The 14,938-nt window shown below is 33.2% G+C and overlaps 1 protein-coding gene across 1 annotated transcript; it reads right to left on the reverse strand.

Annotated features, from left to right (window-relative positions):
* Positions 1-598: 598 nt before the first annotated feature.
* On the reverse strand, positions 599-9,478 carry rept (RuvB-like helicase 2 rept). The gene is made up of 13 exons (XM_088233025.1): positions 9,303-9,478; positions 8,677-8,851; positions 6,875-6,991; positions 5,269-5,350; positions 4,458-4,620; positions 3,631-3,727; positions 2,643-2,774; positions 2,288-2,400; positions 2,043-2,175; positions 1,868-1,955; positions 1,588-1,726; positions 1,390-1,495; positions 599-812 (listed from the first exon to the last, which is right to left on the reverse strand). Exons 1-13 carry the CDS (start codon positions 9,306-9,308, stop codon positions 772-774), a joined length of 1,392 nt encoding a protein of 463 aa, XP_088089151.1. The 5' UTR covers positions 9,309-9,478; the 3' UTR covers positions 599-771.
* Positions 9,479-14,938: the final 5,460 nt, after the last annotated feature.

The raw sequence follows: 14,938 nt of genomic DNA on the forward strand, positions 1-14,938 counted from the left end.
GAAATGTTTTTTTGTAAGAGGCCTTCTGGCCCTTTTTTGATAAAATCATTATGACCATCTTAGGTAAGAATTACTTAAACCTTATTTAGTAGTATTGTATATGTATATTCTAGTGGCCTCCTATGTTATGTATTCTATTAACTTGCGCTATATAAGTGTGACAAATACATATCTAAGCTAGAAAGAAATAGATGACAGAGATTTTTATTTATGAATGAGCTTAATTGTATTTTTTATTTAATCTTAATTTATAAATGGTCTAGCCAATTATTGGGTGCATTATAAATTATTCTATTCAGTCAAAACAATACACATTACTTATGAAGTAGTACTTTGGCATTTTTCACATATTTAAAGCATGAAATGAAATGTGACAGTAAAGCTCACAATGCAATAATTTGTCTTACTTATTTCAAAGGAGCATGCTAGGTTTAAAAATAATAGTTTAAAATTTAATATAGGTACATATTCAATAAAATATTTTCAATAATGTGCGTAATTTATTTTAAATTACTAATCATTCTCCATCTACACCAAATCTTACTTCTAAAATTTAAATTCTAGGTGTCAAGAATTTTTCAAAAATGAAACAATTTGGTTCTTAAAAAAAACTTATATTGAGATACATCACTTAAAATTTAGTACATACAAGTAGTTGTATAAACATGGTACTACTTCAGGTAATAGTGTTTAATTTGTTAATCTGTTATCAGAGTTCACAGTAAAACATACCAAACACACAAATACTTAAAATATTTTTTAATTTGGAATTTAGTTCATAACCTCCATGGCTGTGGCATTGTCTTTGTCATCTAAAAAAAAAAAAAAAAATTACAAAAAGTCCATATTATTCAAGTTTTACATATTTGAAAAGTGATTCTAGGAAATTTGTGTGACATACATATCACGCAGTCTTGGGACCATGTCCGGCGAACAGAGAATATGACGGGAACCTTACGCGTGCACATCAGGTCAAACATTGACAATGTCGAGACATGTTAAAACAAAGATGGCAGTCTACATTTTTTTTCATTTTGAGTAATGTCACAATAGTTTTTTTCAGTACTTTTCACAGACTCCAATTTATTATTTTAGTTTGCCAAAAATTACTTTCTGTGTATATTTTATTGTGACTAATCGGTAAATTATTGACTTATTTTAAATTCAAATTTGGTTTTGGCTTGTTTTATTGTTTTTGTTATGTAACATAAAGGAGACTCCCGTTGTTGCAGCAGAACTAAATACATTGAAACCTTTGTAGTTGTCAATAGTTTCCTCTATTCATCTCCATATCTTCATTCATTCATTCATTTCAGATCAATGGTGGAAATTGCCGTCTTAGTATTAACACGCCTCATATACTATAATTGTTTAGATCATAAAACTTACCCATATCATTAAACATGAACTCATCTTGGTATTCTTTTAGGAACTGCGAAGATCTATGTTCATCCAGAAATAGAGAATAAACTTTCTTTACATCTTCCATTGCCACCTTGAACAGTTTCAATATATATGTTAAAATCAACGTAACAATGTCATAAAATAAAATTTTCACAAGTAAATGGATTAATCATTTAAAGTTACCTCAGTAGCTTTTCGTCTCCTGGCAACAAGAGATGCGGTGGTGATGAGTTGTATGGCGTATCGGAGGGAGGTCTCGGTGGCTATTCTTGTCAACACGGTGAGGGCGTCTGAAGACATCTGGCAGTCCTCTTCCTCGCACCTGTAATGTATCACTCGCAGTTAAGAATCATCGGATATGTAATTACAATTTGAAAGACCGTAATCAAGTGGGATTTTTTCCAGTTAGATAAAATAGAAAAGGTTGAGATTTTCATTTAAAAAATGCGTAAAAACATTTTACCTGATGTTCAATATTTCTTTGAGTTCAGCCTGGGTATATGGAGAGGTTGGTACAATTATCATTCTGTCAAGAAGGTCAATAGGAATACCTGAAAAAATCCAAAACATTATAAATATATCATAATTTGTATGTATTTAAAGAAAATATTATTTGTGTATTAAATAAAATGCTTTACCATGGGGACTTTTGTAGTTGGTGCCACGAATCTTAGTGATTCCTCGGTTGGTGGCCATCATGACCACAGGAGTCATGTCACTCTCCAGGGCCCGGTTCAAGAAGGAGAAGCACTCTATGTCCAGCATGTGTGCCTGAAACCCAGATAAACATATCACTACGAGTAGCGAGCCAGCAATTTCAGATTTAACATGTCCACTCCTTGTGAGGAATTCTTCAAATTCGTAACTAAAAAGAATCACAAACCTCGTCAATAAATAAAACTCCAGGAATGATTTCTGCTTTACCCTCCTCTCTCCACTCTGCCACCTTCCCATTTATCTGTTCTCTTACTTCTGACTTTATTTCCCCAGTATCACCTGCAATAATTATTTACTTTAGGGCATTGAGACACTGTATCTGATAAATTAGAGATGGATCAGGCAAGTATTTAAACAGTAGTATTAATGTACGTATGGGCTATAATAAACTTTTCCTTTATCAAAAAGCCGAAAAATTGTACTGTTGTGCCATATTTGTGTGGCGGTGTTGGGATAAATGTAAAAAATAATGAGTCATGGAACAGGTGTCTTTGAAGTTTAGTATCCAAAAAAAAATTTACCAGAGAATAGGGCCAGAAAACCGTGTGTACGCGAGTTAATAACATCAACTTCGTGGAGAGTGACGGTGTGGACCACTTCCTTTCTCTTCTGTAATTCTCCTTCAGGGCAGTGAACAAACCTACAGGACGCACCTGTAAAAGACAAATAAGTCATTAAAAAAAAATACAGTAACAATAAAAAAAATCTGAATTAAGAAAGGGAGAAGAACCATTTGACTGCTGTAGTATAATTGGATACATTTTTCTTTTTTTATTTACTTATTAAACGCCACAAGTGCCGCCTTTTACAATATAAAAGTATACTGGATTAAGTTATATAAAAATCATTAAAACAGAAATATATTATAAGGAAAAAAAAATATGCAAATTTTTTAAAATGTACTTTTTTTAAACATAAGTGATGATTTTATGTACAGCCCTTTCACACAATCAAAAAGGAGCGGAAACCTGATTTTGAGAGCTAAAGGTTTATTTGATCAATAATTGTAATGATGTTCAAAACTTTAATCCCAGATATCTCTGCTTTTTGTCACACAACACCTTTATATTCACTCATGTCTTCAATTTATATATGTATTGTAACGTATATATTTCATCTTGCCCCGTTATTTTAAGCATCGCACAAATACTTACGTTTCTCAAAGTATATTTTTTAGTGTCGGCAAACATCGGCCCGGAATCTAGCAACAAAAATGTTAGAAACCGCGTCATTTGTTCAAAATATATTTTGACAAACAAAGAAGGTAGTTATGATGGCGCACGGGCTGCGGCATCATTATTACGACACAATTTTGGCTTTTTTGACACATCAAATGAATTTCGAAATTTTTTAAACGTAAAACCAGGGTGATGAAAAATGTAAAAAACATTAATTGGGGGGAATGTTTGTATGAAAAGGTATGAAGAAAAATGGGTCCTAAAAAGGTGTAAAAAGCGGGAAAACATAAAAACGAGGTTTTACTGTATATGCAACTGCGTATTATATTACCTGTTGCATCGTAGTCTCGTGCCCTGGTAAAACTTCTACCCAGACGTGTGATCTTTCCTGTGGCCTTGTCAATAGTAATAACATCTCCAGCTTGGATCTATAAATAACAAAAAATAAAACCCCAATTGGAATGTCAATACAACAATGTTTTGAGTATGTCCAAATGCTTGCAGACTGGCTTGATTTTCTCCCAATCAATAGATCAAATAATTTAAATCATGGTTCACACCTCTTTGGAAATATGTAATGACGAAGCTTTGGAGAAATAATCAGAATAAAAAAGAACCATAACTAGGTACTTTGCATTATAACCAGTTACTAGCACTATACATTGGAGTACTTATTTCTTCAAATATGTATTTAACAAAATATTTTATCAATGTATTTATAAAATGTTAAATACATACATAAAAAATTAAAAACACTTTTGATACTCATACATATCTTAAAATATCGAGATCCGTGCATTATGTAAAGCTAAGACAAAATATAAAAAGGAATGCTGGTTGGTTTGGACATGCAGAATGAATGGACAGCGAAAAAATAGGTAAAAAGATAGACAATGTGAATGTTGATGGACGCAGAAAACGAGGAAAACCGAGAAGACACGATAACCAAATCCAACAAGGTGGACATTGCAAAGTCAGAATAATCGGTGTGCAGTGAGAAGATGTGCCAATGTAGAGTATGCGAGATATGTATGCAAATATGAAGTAAAGTGGCATTCTGTACTCTGCTTACCCCTACAGAGAAACAACTAGATTAAGATTTAAACATAAGAAAATCACATCAAATATGCATACATAGTTAAAAAATAAGCATTTTACCTTCTCCTTGACAAAGCTGTCTATCATCTTGCTGCCCATGTCGTAGTTGGTCTCCATATCGGTGGTCTTCAGGGTCAGCTTCCCCAACTTGTGTCCTGCACCCGTGGCTGGCCGGTCCACCTGAATCTCCACTACTTCTCCTTCTACCATCTCTGTCTCTTCTCTGCAAAATAAACAATATTAGATAAAGACTATATACATTATTTTTACACATTCATTAAATTAATTAATTACTTTAATGCGTCCAATCACCATTGTCGCAAGGTCCAGGAATAATGGCACACGATAACTACTTTTAGTAAAGATGTGAACATCTGTTAGGGATATTTTATCTTTCTTACATTCTGATTCAAGATTATGGCAATGCAAGCTGAAAAACTAACATTAAAATATCAAATGTTCAACACTCTATGTGGGGATAATGCATGAATAAGTCATCCCTTATTTTAAACCTACGCAGGTAACTTCTCATAGCTCAGTGGCTTGTAAATATTTGGTATGACGTTTGGAAGGTAGTTTGGTGATGACGACGGAAGTTAGCTGCATCTGCCAGCATTGAGAAAAACATTTCGATATTATACATATTGATTGTATGATATTGTAAAGAACAGTGCTTGTTGAAACATGCACTAAAGTGTAAAAAAGAGAAATGTCTAGACAAGACGAGATCAAAACAAACACACTTCTAAAAAGATCTTAACTACATGAATTTCAAAAGAATTATTAAATGTTTTGGTAATTCAAAATGAATAGCCAAATAAACATTTTAATTTGAAAGAGTTTCAAAGTATTGCAAAGAAGATACACTTACTTAATTCTTACGCCAATAGACTTCCTGATGGCTTGTGTGAGAGCTTCCGTCTTACTCATCTCCAGGGAGTAAATCTCAGAACCTATATAATAACAACACAACATTTTATAAATAAATGGAAGCGATATTGTAAGAACTGATAATTCTGGGGATAAATAACATCCCGACTTGGGATTCTGTGGATCATTCAGTCATATTGGTCATTAATTAATTTATTTATTCTTTTGTAATTTTCTTAAAATTAAAAATAATGTTTCCTCACTGGGTGTCCCGTGCCGAGGGAAACATTTGGCGGCGCACGCTGCACTGAGCCTGCGACCACAGCCTAGCAGCCCCTTTTTGGGTCCTTTACTATGGCAGGAGATGCAGTTCTATAAGCAAGAGCTCGCTGCAGCTCTGCACTGTATGAGGGTAAGCTGTAGCTTGCCGCAAACTAATGACCCCTAACGTCAGTAGACCTTCTTGAGGTCTCCACTATGCGACAAATACAGCACCTCGCTCTACGTACATTATGACTTTCGTTTTTCTCATCATACATAGATTTCCATATATTATTATTATTATTAGGCAACGCCTGAAAACAATTTTTCAATTTTTAAACTTCTTCTTGGACCAGTTGGTTTCATTACAATATTTGAGTTTGTCCAAATGTTCGTAGACAAAAGACTGGATTAACAAATTACAACAGGGATGGAGAATACCTTTAGTATGAACATTTCAGGCGTTGCCTAGTATGTGAAATAATTCAGTCAGATGAATCTCTTTGCAACAATAAAGGTTTCAGCTCTTTAACTTCACTAAAATCAACAAATGGAAGAATTGAAGAAATATGGATGTTCAAACATAGGCAAAATGGTGAATGCTGCACAGTGTGTAAAGTGGCCACTTAAACCAGCCAATGACAGGTCATAAGCCCTGTAAATGCCTAGACATCCATATTCCCTTATTTAAGGTATTCTCCATCCCTGTTGTAATTTGTTAATCTTAATGACTCCCGAGGGGGTGAAATCCAGTCTTTTGTCTACGAACATTTGGACAAACTCAAATATTGTAGGTTATATGAATTAATTTTATAAATCAGTAAAATAAACTCTTCAACTTAAGATCCATTAAGTTTATTGATAAGATACGGTATAGATACGATAAGATAGATAAGTATATTGTATATTTTATAATTGTATATTGTAGTATAAATTTATTAGTCTATCATATTATGTATTTTGTTATAATTGTTATACATTAAACTGGTCCATTTCTGGTTGATCTTTAAATGATGTACTTTTTTTATAATTGTTAGATTTTTCTTTTAAGGTAAGATGTTTGTTTGTAGTTAGGATGTATATTTTTAATTGTATAATTGTTACACTTTAAACTGGCATATCTCTATTGAAATTAATCTGATCTGGTTGATCTTCAAATTTCTATTTGTATGAACTGGTTTAAGATTAGCCAGAAATGCGATGTCTCTTGTAACTCTTTATATCATGTACTTTATAAAATTGTTATATTTTCCTCAGTCCCGGAATGAGTTCTAATAACTCCTGGGAGTATAATGTATATGCATTGTATGATTATATTAAATAAAAAATAAAAAAAAAATACAAACCTGCCATGCTGGTGAATGGAGTGTCTGGTCCCAGAGCTTGGGCTAAAGCCATGGCAATAGCAGTTTTTCCAGTTCCCGGTTGGCCGGCCAGAAGAATAGCGCGTCCTGCAATCTTGCCTGTAAAAATAACAAATGTCAGATTATTTCTTAATGGACTTTATGGTTTAACCTATTTAAAAAAAAAACAATTATGAAAAGAATTGATATGTCCATTTGCTAATGGTCAGCATGTTTTCCTACCTTGCAAGAGGTCTCAGGTTCGATTCCTGACATAGTTGAAATAAAACATTATTTATTATTTACCCCCATGGGTGTTTTTACACTGAAATATTTCAGTCCCCAAACTGGGATCTGAAGCGTAAGACTAATCATCACCTTCATGTAACAAAATAATGATTATGCAAAATATTGACTTGGAGGTTATTCCTTTTAAAAAAAAGATTCGAAGTTGAAGTGAAATTGAGATGGGTTGTGCTCTCGTGGATCGTGTCGGGAACTCCAAATCAGTAGTATCTTACATGGTTAGAATGAGGAACATCAGCCCTACGGGAAATTGGATACAATAAATGTTTTCTTGCGCATGGTAAAAATTGGAGCATTAAATTGTACGTCAAAGTTTTCTGAAAATGTACAAAAAAAAAAAAACAACTACTTTGAACGACGTCACTGGTTCATATGAATCAACCAATGATGAGGGAGTTATGGAAGATTTCCAGTTTGCGTGTCGTGAATGGACCAATGGGCAGAATTGATCGAGAATAAGCGGAAGAGAACCTCTGACATCACACGCGGAGTTATTTCAGAAATACAAAACTTTAAACAATCGTAGCGCTGATAATACGATACATAAAAATTAGAAACAAAAATTTTTTGGCTTAGTTTAATAGTCTTCTAACAAATAATAACAGGAAAAGGAAGGCCTACTGAGGTTTATCAAAAGTTCGGCTTTTCTTGAATGAGTTTTCACTTCATTAACCTTTCCATTACTGTCCTAAAAACTTCCGCGCGTTACGGTGCTGTGTAGTCACTACACATGCAAAAAATGAGAGATTTTAAATCGTAAAAGTGTAATATTCATCGGCCATTGCTTCATTTATTTATAGTTGAAGTTAAAAATGATGGTATTTTTCATCTAATTGCTAAAAACATGCTCTCAGCGCGCGCAAAAGAACCGCCCCCAACGAAAGCCGAGCAGCTACTAATACTAACGCAGCTAACGGGCGTCTGGGAGCAGTACAAGAAACTTTGCTGTCCGCGCGTGTGACGCATAAAAATTATCTCTCTCGTTCCCAAATATACCCGTACTATCAAGAGTGAGATGTAAAGAGTGTGTGAGACGATTATATATTAGGATTACTTTTTTACTACGAACGCAACATGCGACACATTGGTAAACTTTCTGTTGTATTGGTGATATCTCCGATTTTTGATAAAACGCTTTTTATGTTCCCAATAAGCATTAATTATTTAATAAAAAAAACGTTTTTACCAATACGTAAATGTTTAACGAAAGAATACCGAAAATCTCAACCCATCATTGATTATATTTATGGAGATATTAAAGTTATTAGATGCAATGTGTACTAGCTACACATCACTGGGAAGGGAGAGTTAAGCAAATGCGGAATGGTTCCTGTAGAGGTCCACGGCCGAAATACCCTCCCTCTCCTAACACTAATCAGATAAAGATAGCCAGGAAACAAAATTAATTTGTGAAATAAAAACTTCGTTCATTATAAGCGAGGTTAATAGTACCGCAACTCCCAAATAAGAAAATAATTCAAATACAAAATGTTTTTTACCATCTTTAATCATCTGTAGGATGATTCCGGCGGCCTTTCTGGCTGGTTTCTGGCCAACCATCCCTTGGGAGATGGCCCTGGGCTGGAGTTCCTCATCCAGCCCGAGGCCTCGGATGTGGGAGTGGGCGCCAATACGCTCGATACGCGCAATACTACGCACTTCTTGTACTTGAATCTGCGAGGAAATACGATGTTATTCACTGACGTTTAATAAATATAAAAGTTATTCCCTTCCTAGATGCATCTAAGATTTGGCCAACATTGCGTTTTAAATTATTGTAAGAATCCAAGAATTGAGTATTTTCCTCACTGAGGTATATTTCCATCCATTTTTTTAAGATTCAAGTCTTAAATATCGAACAAACAAACACGGTATATAGATATAGTCAGAATACCTTATAGAAAAGATTCAAATTATTATATTCGTATTAGATCATTTGAATTGTAGACGAGAGTTGGTTTTATACTAAATTCGATGCATATTATTTTTAATGTACATCAATAACCGGCGAAATATAAAGTATAACCTTAAAATCGATTTGTCATGTTTTAGTCGCGTATAGGCATGTGCGTTTATAAAATATAAATTTTGTTAAGCAAATAAAAATGTAGAACATTACACTTACCGACATCGTTTATTTTGAAAGGTAACTCAGTATTAGTTGTAAACTATAAAAGCAGCGTATCGTGCTAAAATTTCTGAATTTTCGCTCTTTTGATTTCGCTCGCTGTCGCTTTTGTTTTGAATTTTCTCTGGTTTTGGTTTTCTTGTTGTTTTCTATTGTCTATGGAAACCACAAACATCAAGCTATCTCAAATGTTGCAAGCATTACAAATATTAACTCTGAACCCTTGAAGTGGATGCGTAGGTACCTTAGTACCAACTTATTTCTAAACATTGATAGGTATTTTAGATTATACGAGCTGAACCCGGCAATGCTTTGCTATTGCTAAATTTGAGTTCTTGCTAAATAAATTGAATTAACAGTATCGAAAATTTGATATCAACTATTGTATATATTGCGAGGACAGAGAATTTTGATAAATAGTTGTTCGAACATTGTTTTTCTGTCACTGTCTTGAAAAACACAACTGCATTTCAGAAATTTTGTTAGAATAGACAAAATTGACATTTCGCTGTACCGTTTTCCGCACCTCAAAACAAAATCGATTTTGTTCTTTTTTTAGACAGAGTATCAGAAAAAAAATCTGTATTGGTATGTTTAGCGTTTTTCGAAAAAAAATAGTTATATTTGTATACCGTGCGCCGTGCGTCCGAAGACAACAGATAAAACTGTGCCTTTTACGGGTTTTTCTAGTTCCCATAATGAACAATTTTTTAAAAACGAAACAGTATAGAGACACGCCAATGGTAAATATCTATAATGTGTAAAAAAGAGCTCTGTGCTGGTTTGGACATGAAAAGCGAATGGACAACGAAAGAGCGGCTAAAAATATTTACATTGCGAATGTTCATGGGTCCAGAAATAGAGGAAGACCGTGAAAGACATGGCATGACCAAATCCAACAAATACTTGATGATGGATATGGCAAAAGTCAGGTGAGAAGATCTATGAATGTAGATGAAGCTAGATCTGAATGCAAAGATAGAGTGATGTGGCGTTCTATCCTCTTTGCTTACCCTTACGGAGAAGCGGCGTGATAGTTTATTGTTGTTGTTGTTTTTGTAAAAAAAAACATTTCTTTAATATCATAATACAGAGAGAAAATACGTGAATACGTTTGTATGAAGAAAAGCCATACCGCGTTTCCTCTTAAGATTAAACATAATTAAGTATACTTTTGAATTTACTAAAAATCTTTATTAAAAACCGTTCGGATAAACGTAAAAAAGATGTTGTAATTTTTTATTGGTAAGTGGGTACTTGTTTAAGATTGAATTCCAAATCTAAAAGGAATAGATATTCAAATATTTCATTTAAGTAGGTACCTAAGTACTTGTTTGTGTTTGAATTCCAAAACATAAAATAATTTATTATTTTCAAATAAAGAATTCTTTTAACAAATGTCAAACTCTGCTCGGGGATGCATTTTAGTCAATAATGCGATTTTCAAAAATGTATAGAATGTCAGTTGATATTATTTTATTATAACCAAAAATCCAGTAAAAAGAAATAAATAGGTAAAAATTATAAAAAATTCAATGAAATAATCTGACTGCGATCCATAAAAAAACGAATGTTGTTTGTAAACATTCAAAAACAAACTTTTTTTTATAAACAAAAAAATAACATCCGTCCATTTTTCTGGAATACGCATTCTCGGAAAATGCAACCCTGGTGATGGATAAAAAAAACATTTACGCTCTTATTTTTTTTTGTACTTATGTCGTGTACCCGAAACCCTTTTGCCTTTTGTTCTTTTGAAAACTAGCGCAATTTCTGTTTATATTCAATATGAGTGCCATTTTTTTTATTTTTGCCCACACATTTTTCCCAAATTGTATTGTTTCCTATTTCTTTCATACAAGAGTTATTTATTACATATTTTTCGATGGTCATCTCTGGTGGTCATTTACTTATACCCTCCAATAATTTATTGTCTTAATGCGTTTGCGTAATACTGTTCAAATTTATCTATTATGCCTAAAAGAGTCTCTTGGTGTCTCGGTTGTCTCTTGGTTAAAGGATCATATCTTTAAGCTCTAAAAAGTTTGCATTCATTTAATACAATACTTAAGTTCCGATTGTTAGATATTGGTTATCTTGCGATTTCTCCAAGTTGCACCTTTCTTAACTAAATCTATTATTATCCCCTCCATTTAATGTGAAGATACACTTTATAACCCAATACATTGGTTCCAGGAAGACACATTGAATTTAGATTCTTAACTTAGTACGTCGTGACTATGTACGACAATTTATTATTAAATGTAAACTATAGTAATATTAATTATAAGTAATACAGTAACCTAACGAGTGTAGTTGGAGACATTTTTGTTGTTTCTGAAAGTAATTCAAATAAAGCAATTTACTATCTTCGACACTGTTTTATTGGCGACTGGACGGCGATTTAATTACTCTACAAAGTGCCATTTAACACCTCGTGGCATTTAACACTTAATAAATTGAAGATTTTATGAGCTAAAAACCTTCTTGCGGCGAAGATGTACATTTATCTGAAAACCGCACGTAAATAGGTCCGGTAGTTATTCAGTCCATCGAGGACAACCATTCGAATATTGCCTTTTATATATATATAGATTTATGATATATATATATATATTATTTTTGTCCGTATCCAGGTGAATGAAGAAAAACGTTAAGTATGTGAAAAAGAACCAGAATTAGGTAAAAAAATATGAAAAGAAAATCAAATGGAGATAAGGAGAGGGACGTTGAAAAAGTTCCCCTCGTAGAAAAATGATAGTGTATATTCCTTCTATCCATGCTGGTGGTTTCGGATTCGATTCTCGGCGGATCAACGGGAAATAAATTATTTGATTTAAAAGTGGTTTTACAACGCAATATTTCATTTCTTTTGTACTGGCATCTTTAGATGTGTTAACGTTAAACTGATGATAAAAAGGAAGGAGACTAAGACAGAACATGGATAAGATTTGAATTTTGCGCCCTGCAAGGTTTATTTTCTAGGAAGAGAAAGATAAAGTAAGGCTGTGTGGGTTTGCAAAATTCACCCCCTGAGAGTTGCACCCCTGGTAACCGTCCGCCTGGTCAGCCTTTAGCTACGACGCTTATCTTATTAATTGGCTGCAATCACAATAAATGCGTACTCATTTACAAAAAGATAATATTTACTTAGTTAAAAGAAACATTATTATAAAATGGAATATCTGTCTTGAAAGGTCGTTTATTCTTTAATCTGCCATTGATAATGTATTATTGTTGCTTAAAGTATGTTTATCTATTATTACTCATATTAGTTTTTGAATTAGCGATACATAATACTTAAAAAAATTGGGGCTAGATTACGCCACAGTTTTATTCATAAAAATCATGATCTAAGTACAAATTTTACCCCCCATCATTTTATCTGTTGCCATATTTACGTACGCGGAAATAAAATCACGCGACGCCCAGACTTACCATTGGTTCAATTATTGGCACAAAAAATCAGACACTTGCTTACAAAGGAGGGTAGAATTATGTTTATCTAAACTTGCAAACACAAGTATTCCTAGCCCTTTAAACAAGTGACGGGATGCTAGATCCCGTTAAATTCGGCGCTGGTGATGCTTATTAAGTTGGATAAACCCTATGTGGGTCATTATAGTTAATCGGTACGTATTGGATAATGTTGACTTATGTTCAGGTAAGTAAATAGTAATACATACCGACACTGTGAATTGCATGTAAATATTATCGCTAACCGATGACTTTGACTTACTAATGAAATTATTAGGTATTAGGATATTTGTTGTGGTAGGCGTTTTTCTCATTCCCATCATAAGTGTTTGCCTGATTACAGAAAAAATGCTAATAGAAAAATACAAGCAATAAATTCATGGTCGTATCCAACAAAAAATTAAAGGTGGATGCAGGTTTTTATTATTTAAGTACCTGTGTTATTTTAGCGGGGTATTATTTTTGTTGGATATCATTTTAGCAGGGCAGTTGCTTTCCCCTTTCAAGTTTAAAAAATAAAACAGAAAATTCATTAGCATATTATATTAATATCGCATTACACCTATATTCATTTAGGACGCAATGCAATATTACAGACATTGGTATTAAAAAGTTAGCATTTAAAAATAATCTCTTTTGTGACCCCAAGAGTGTTCAATTTCCTGGATGAACATATTAAGTTCTCCAAAACAAAAGCGATTCTCAGGAAAGGTCAACAAGTTTGTATTTTGTCTAAGGGAAGAGACCATTGCAGGAGACTGCTGTGAAACATTGCATATATCGATATATAGTACTTGTGTGTGATGTCCATATGTTCATTGAATTTTTAAATTTTTTATTTTTTAATTTTTTTATTTAGTTATATAATAAACATAGTCGAATATGTATTTACAACACAATATTTACATCTATACTTATTCTTACATTATTTATCACTACTGTACGTACAGTGTACACTTACTATCCTAATTTATAATATTCAAACGGTTCAATATTTACACTTATATTAACCTTTGTATATTCACTATTTACTTTGTATATAAAGGAAAAACCCGCTAAGCCTCTATTTTAGAGGCTTGTCAGCAGGTGGGAAAGAGGGGATATGGAAGGAGGTAATGAAAAATTCACCACAACACCCAGACCAATTCAGCGGGAATCGAACCCGCGACGCCAGTTTCACAGTCGGCCGTCTAACCAACTGCGCCACGACGCATGTCATAATTCCGCCTGTTTAATTTCAAATATATTTACATGTTTTAAATAGTTTATGCTTTCTGGCATTTCCTCAAATAACTTTATTCCCTTGTACATGCGGCAGTTCTGGGACATTGCTTTTGATTTCTTTTCTAGTCTTGTTTTTTTAGATCCTCATGTTGCAAAGTTATGAAAGAACTCATTATTTTTTAGTTTGTTTTGAAAATATCTCGAAACTATTCATTTAATAATTTTGCTAATTCCATTGGCAGCATTTAATTTGATTCTTTGATCAACTGTCTTAATATCTAGAAGTTAAATCATTTTCTTAACTTTTGTGCGTCTCCCACATCTTAATATTATCCCCATCGCTTGGTTTTGTATTATTTGGAGTCTCTTTAGATCTCCCTCATTACTTAATTATAAAATACTGAAACAATAATCAATGTGGGGAACGATAATATTTTTAAATATCAGCGGAGAGGTTTTAAGGTCTAGTTTATTCCTTATCCTTCCTAATAGGAATACCTTCTTAGCGATTTTCTTAGTCTGCATTTTTTATAAAAGATAATTTAGAGTCAATCCAAACTCCTAAATATTTTATGCTTTCAACATTCTCAAGAATCTCTACATCAAATTCAACACTGTGATCACTGTTAAAACAGCGTTTCTTACCCATTACCATACATTTTTTTCCTACATTTAGTTTTAGCGTATTTGCTTTAAGCCAATTGGAGACTGCTTTTAATTCTGCATTTATTTTCCGTATTGCTGAATCATAACTGTAAATAGTCGAATTTAGCAATCAGACAATGTCAAAGTCATATCATTGATGTACAAAATGAATAATAGTGGTCCCAGAACAGATCCTTGTGGAACTCCCTAATTATTTTTTGGTAGATCCGAGGTTTCATTATTTACTTTAGTCATTTGCATACGATTGCTGAGGTAATTTTCAAGCC

This window comes from Micrasema longulum, unplaced genomic scaffold (genome assembly GCF_059751315.1).
Source record: "Micrasema longulum isolate JH-2025_06_02 unplaced genomic scaffold, ASM5975131v1 h1tg001050l, whole genome shotgun sequence".
Taxonomy (NCBI): domain Eukaryota; kingdom Metazoa; phylum Arthropoda; class Insecta; order Trichoptera; family Brachycentridae; genus Micrasema; species Micrasema longulum.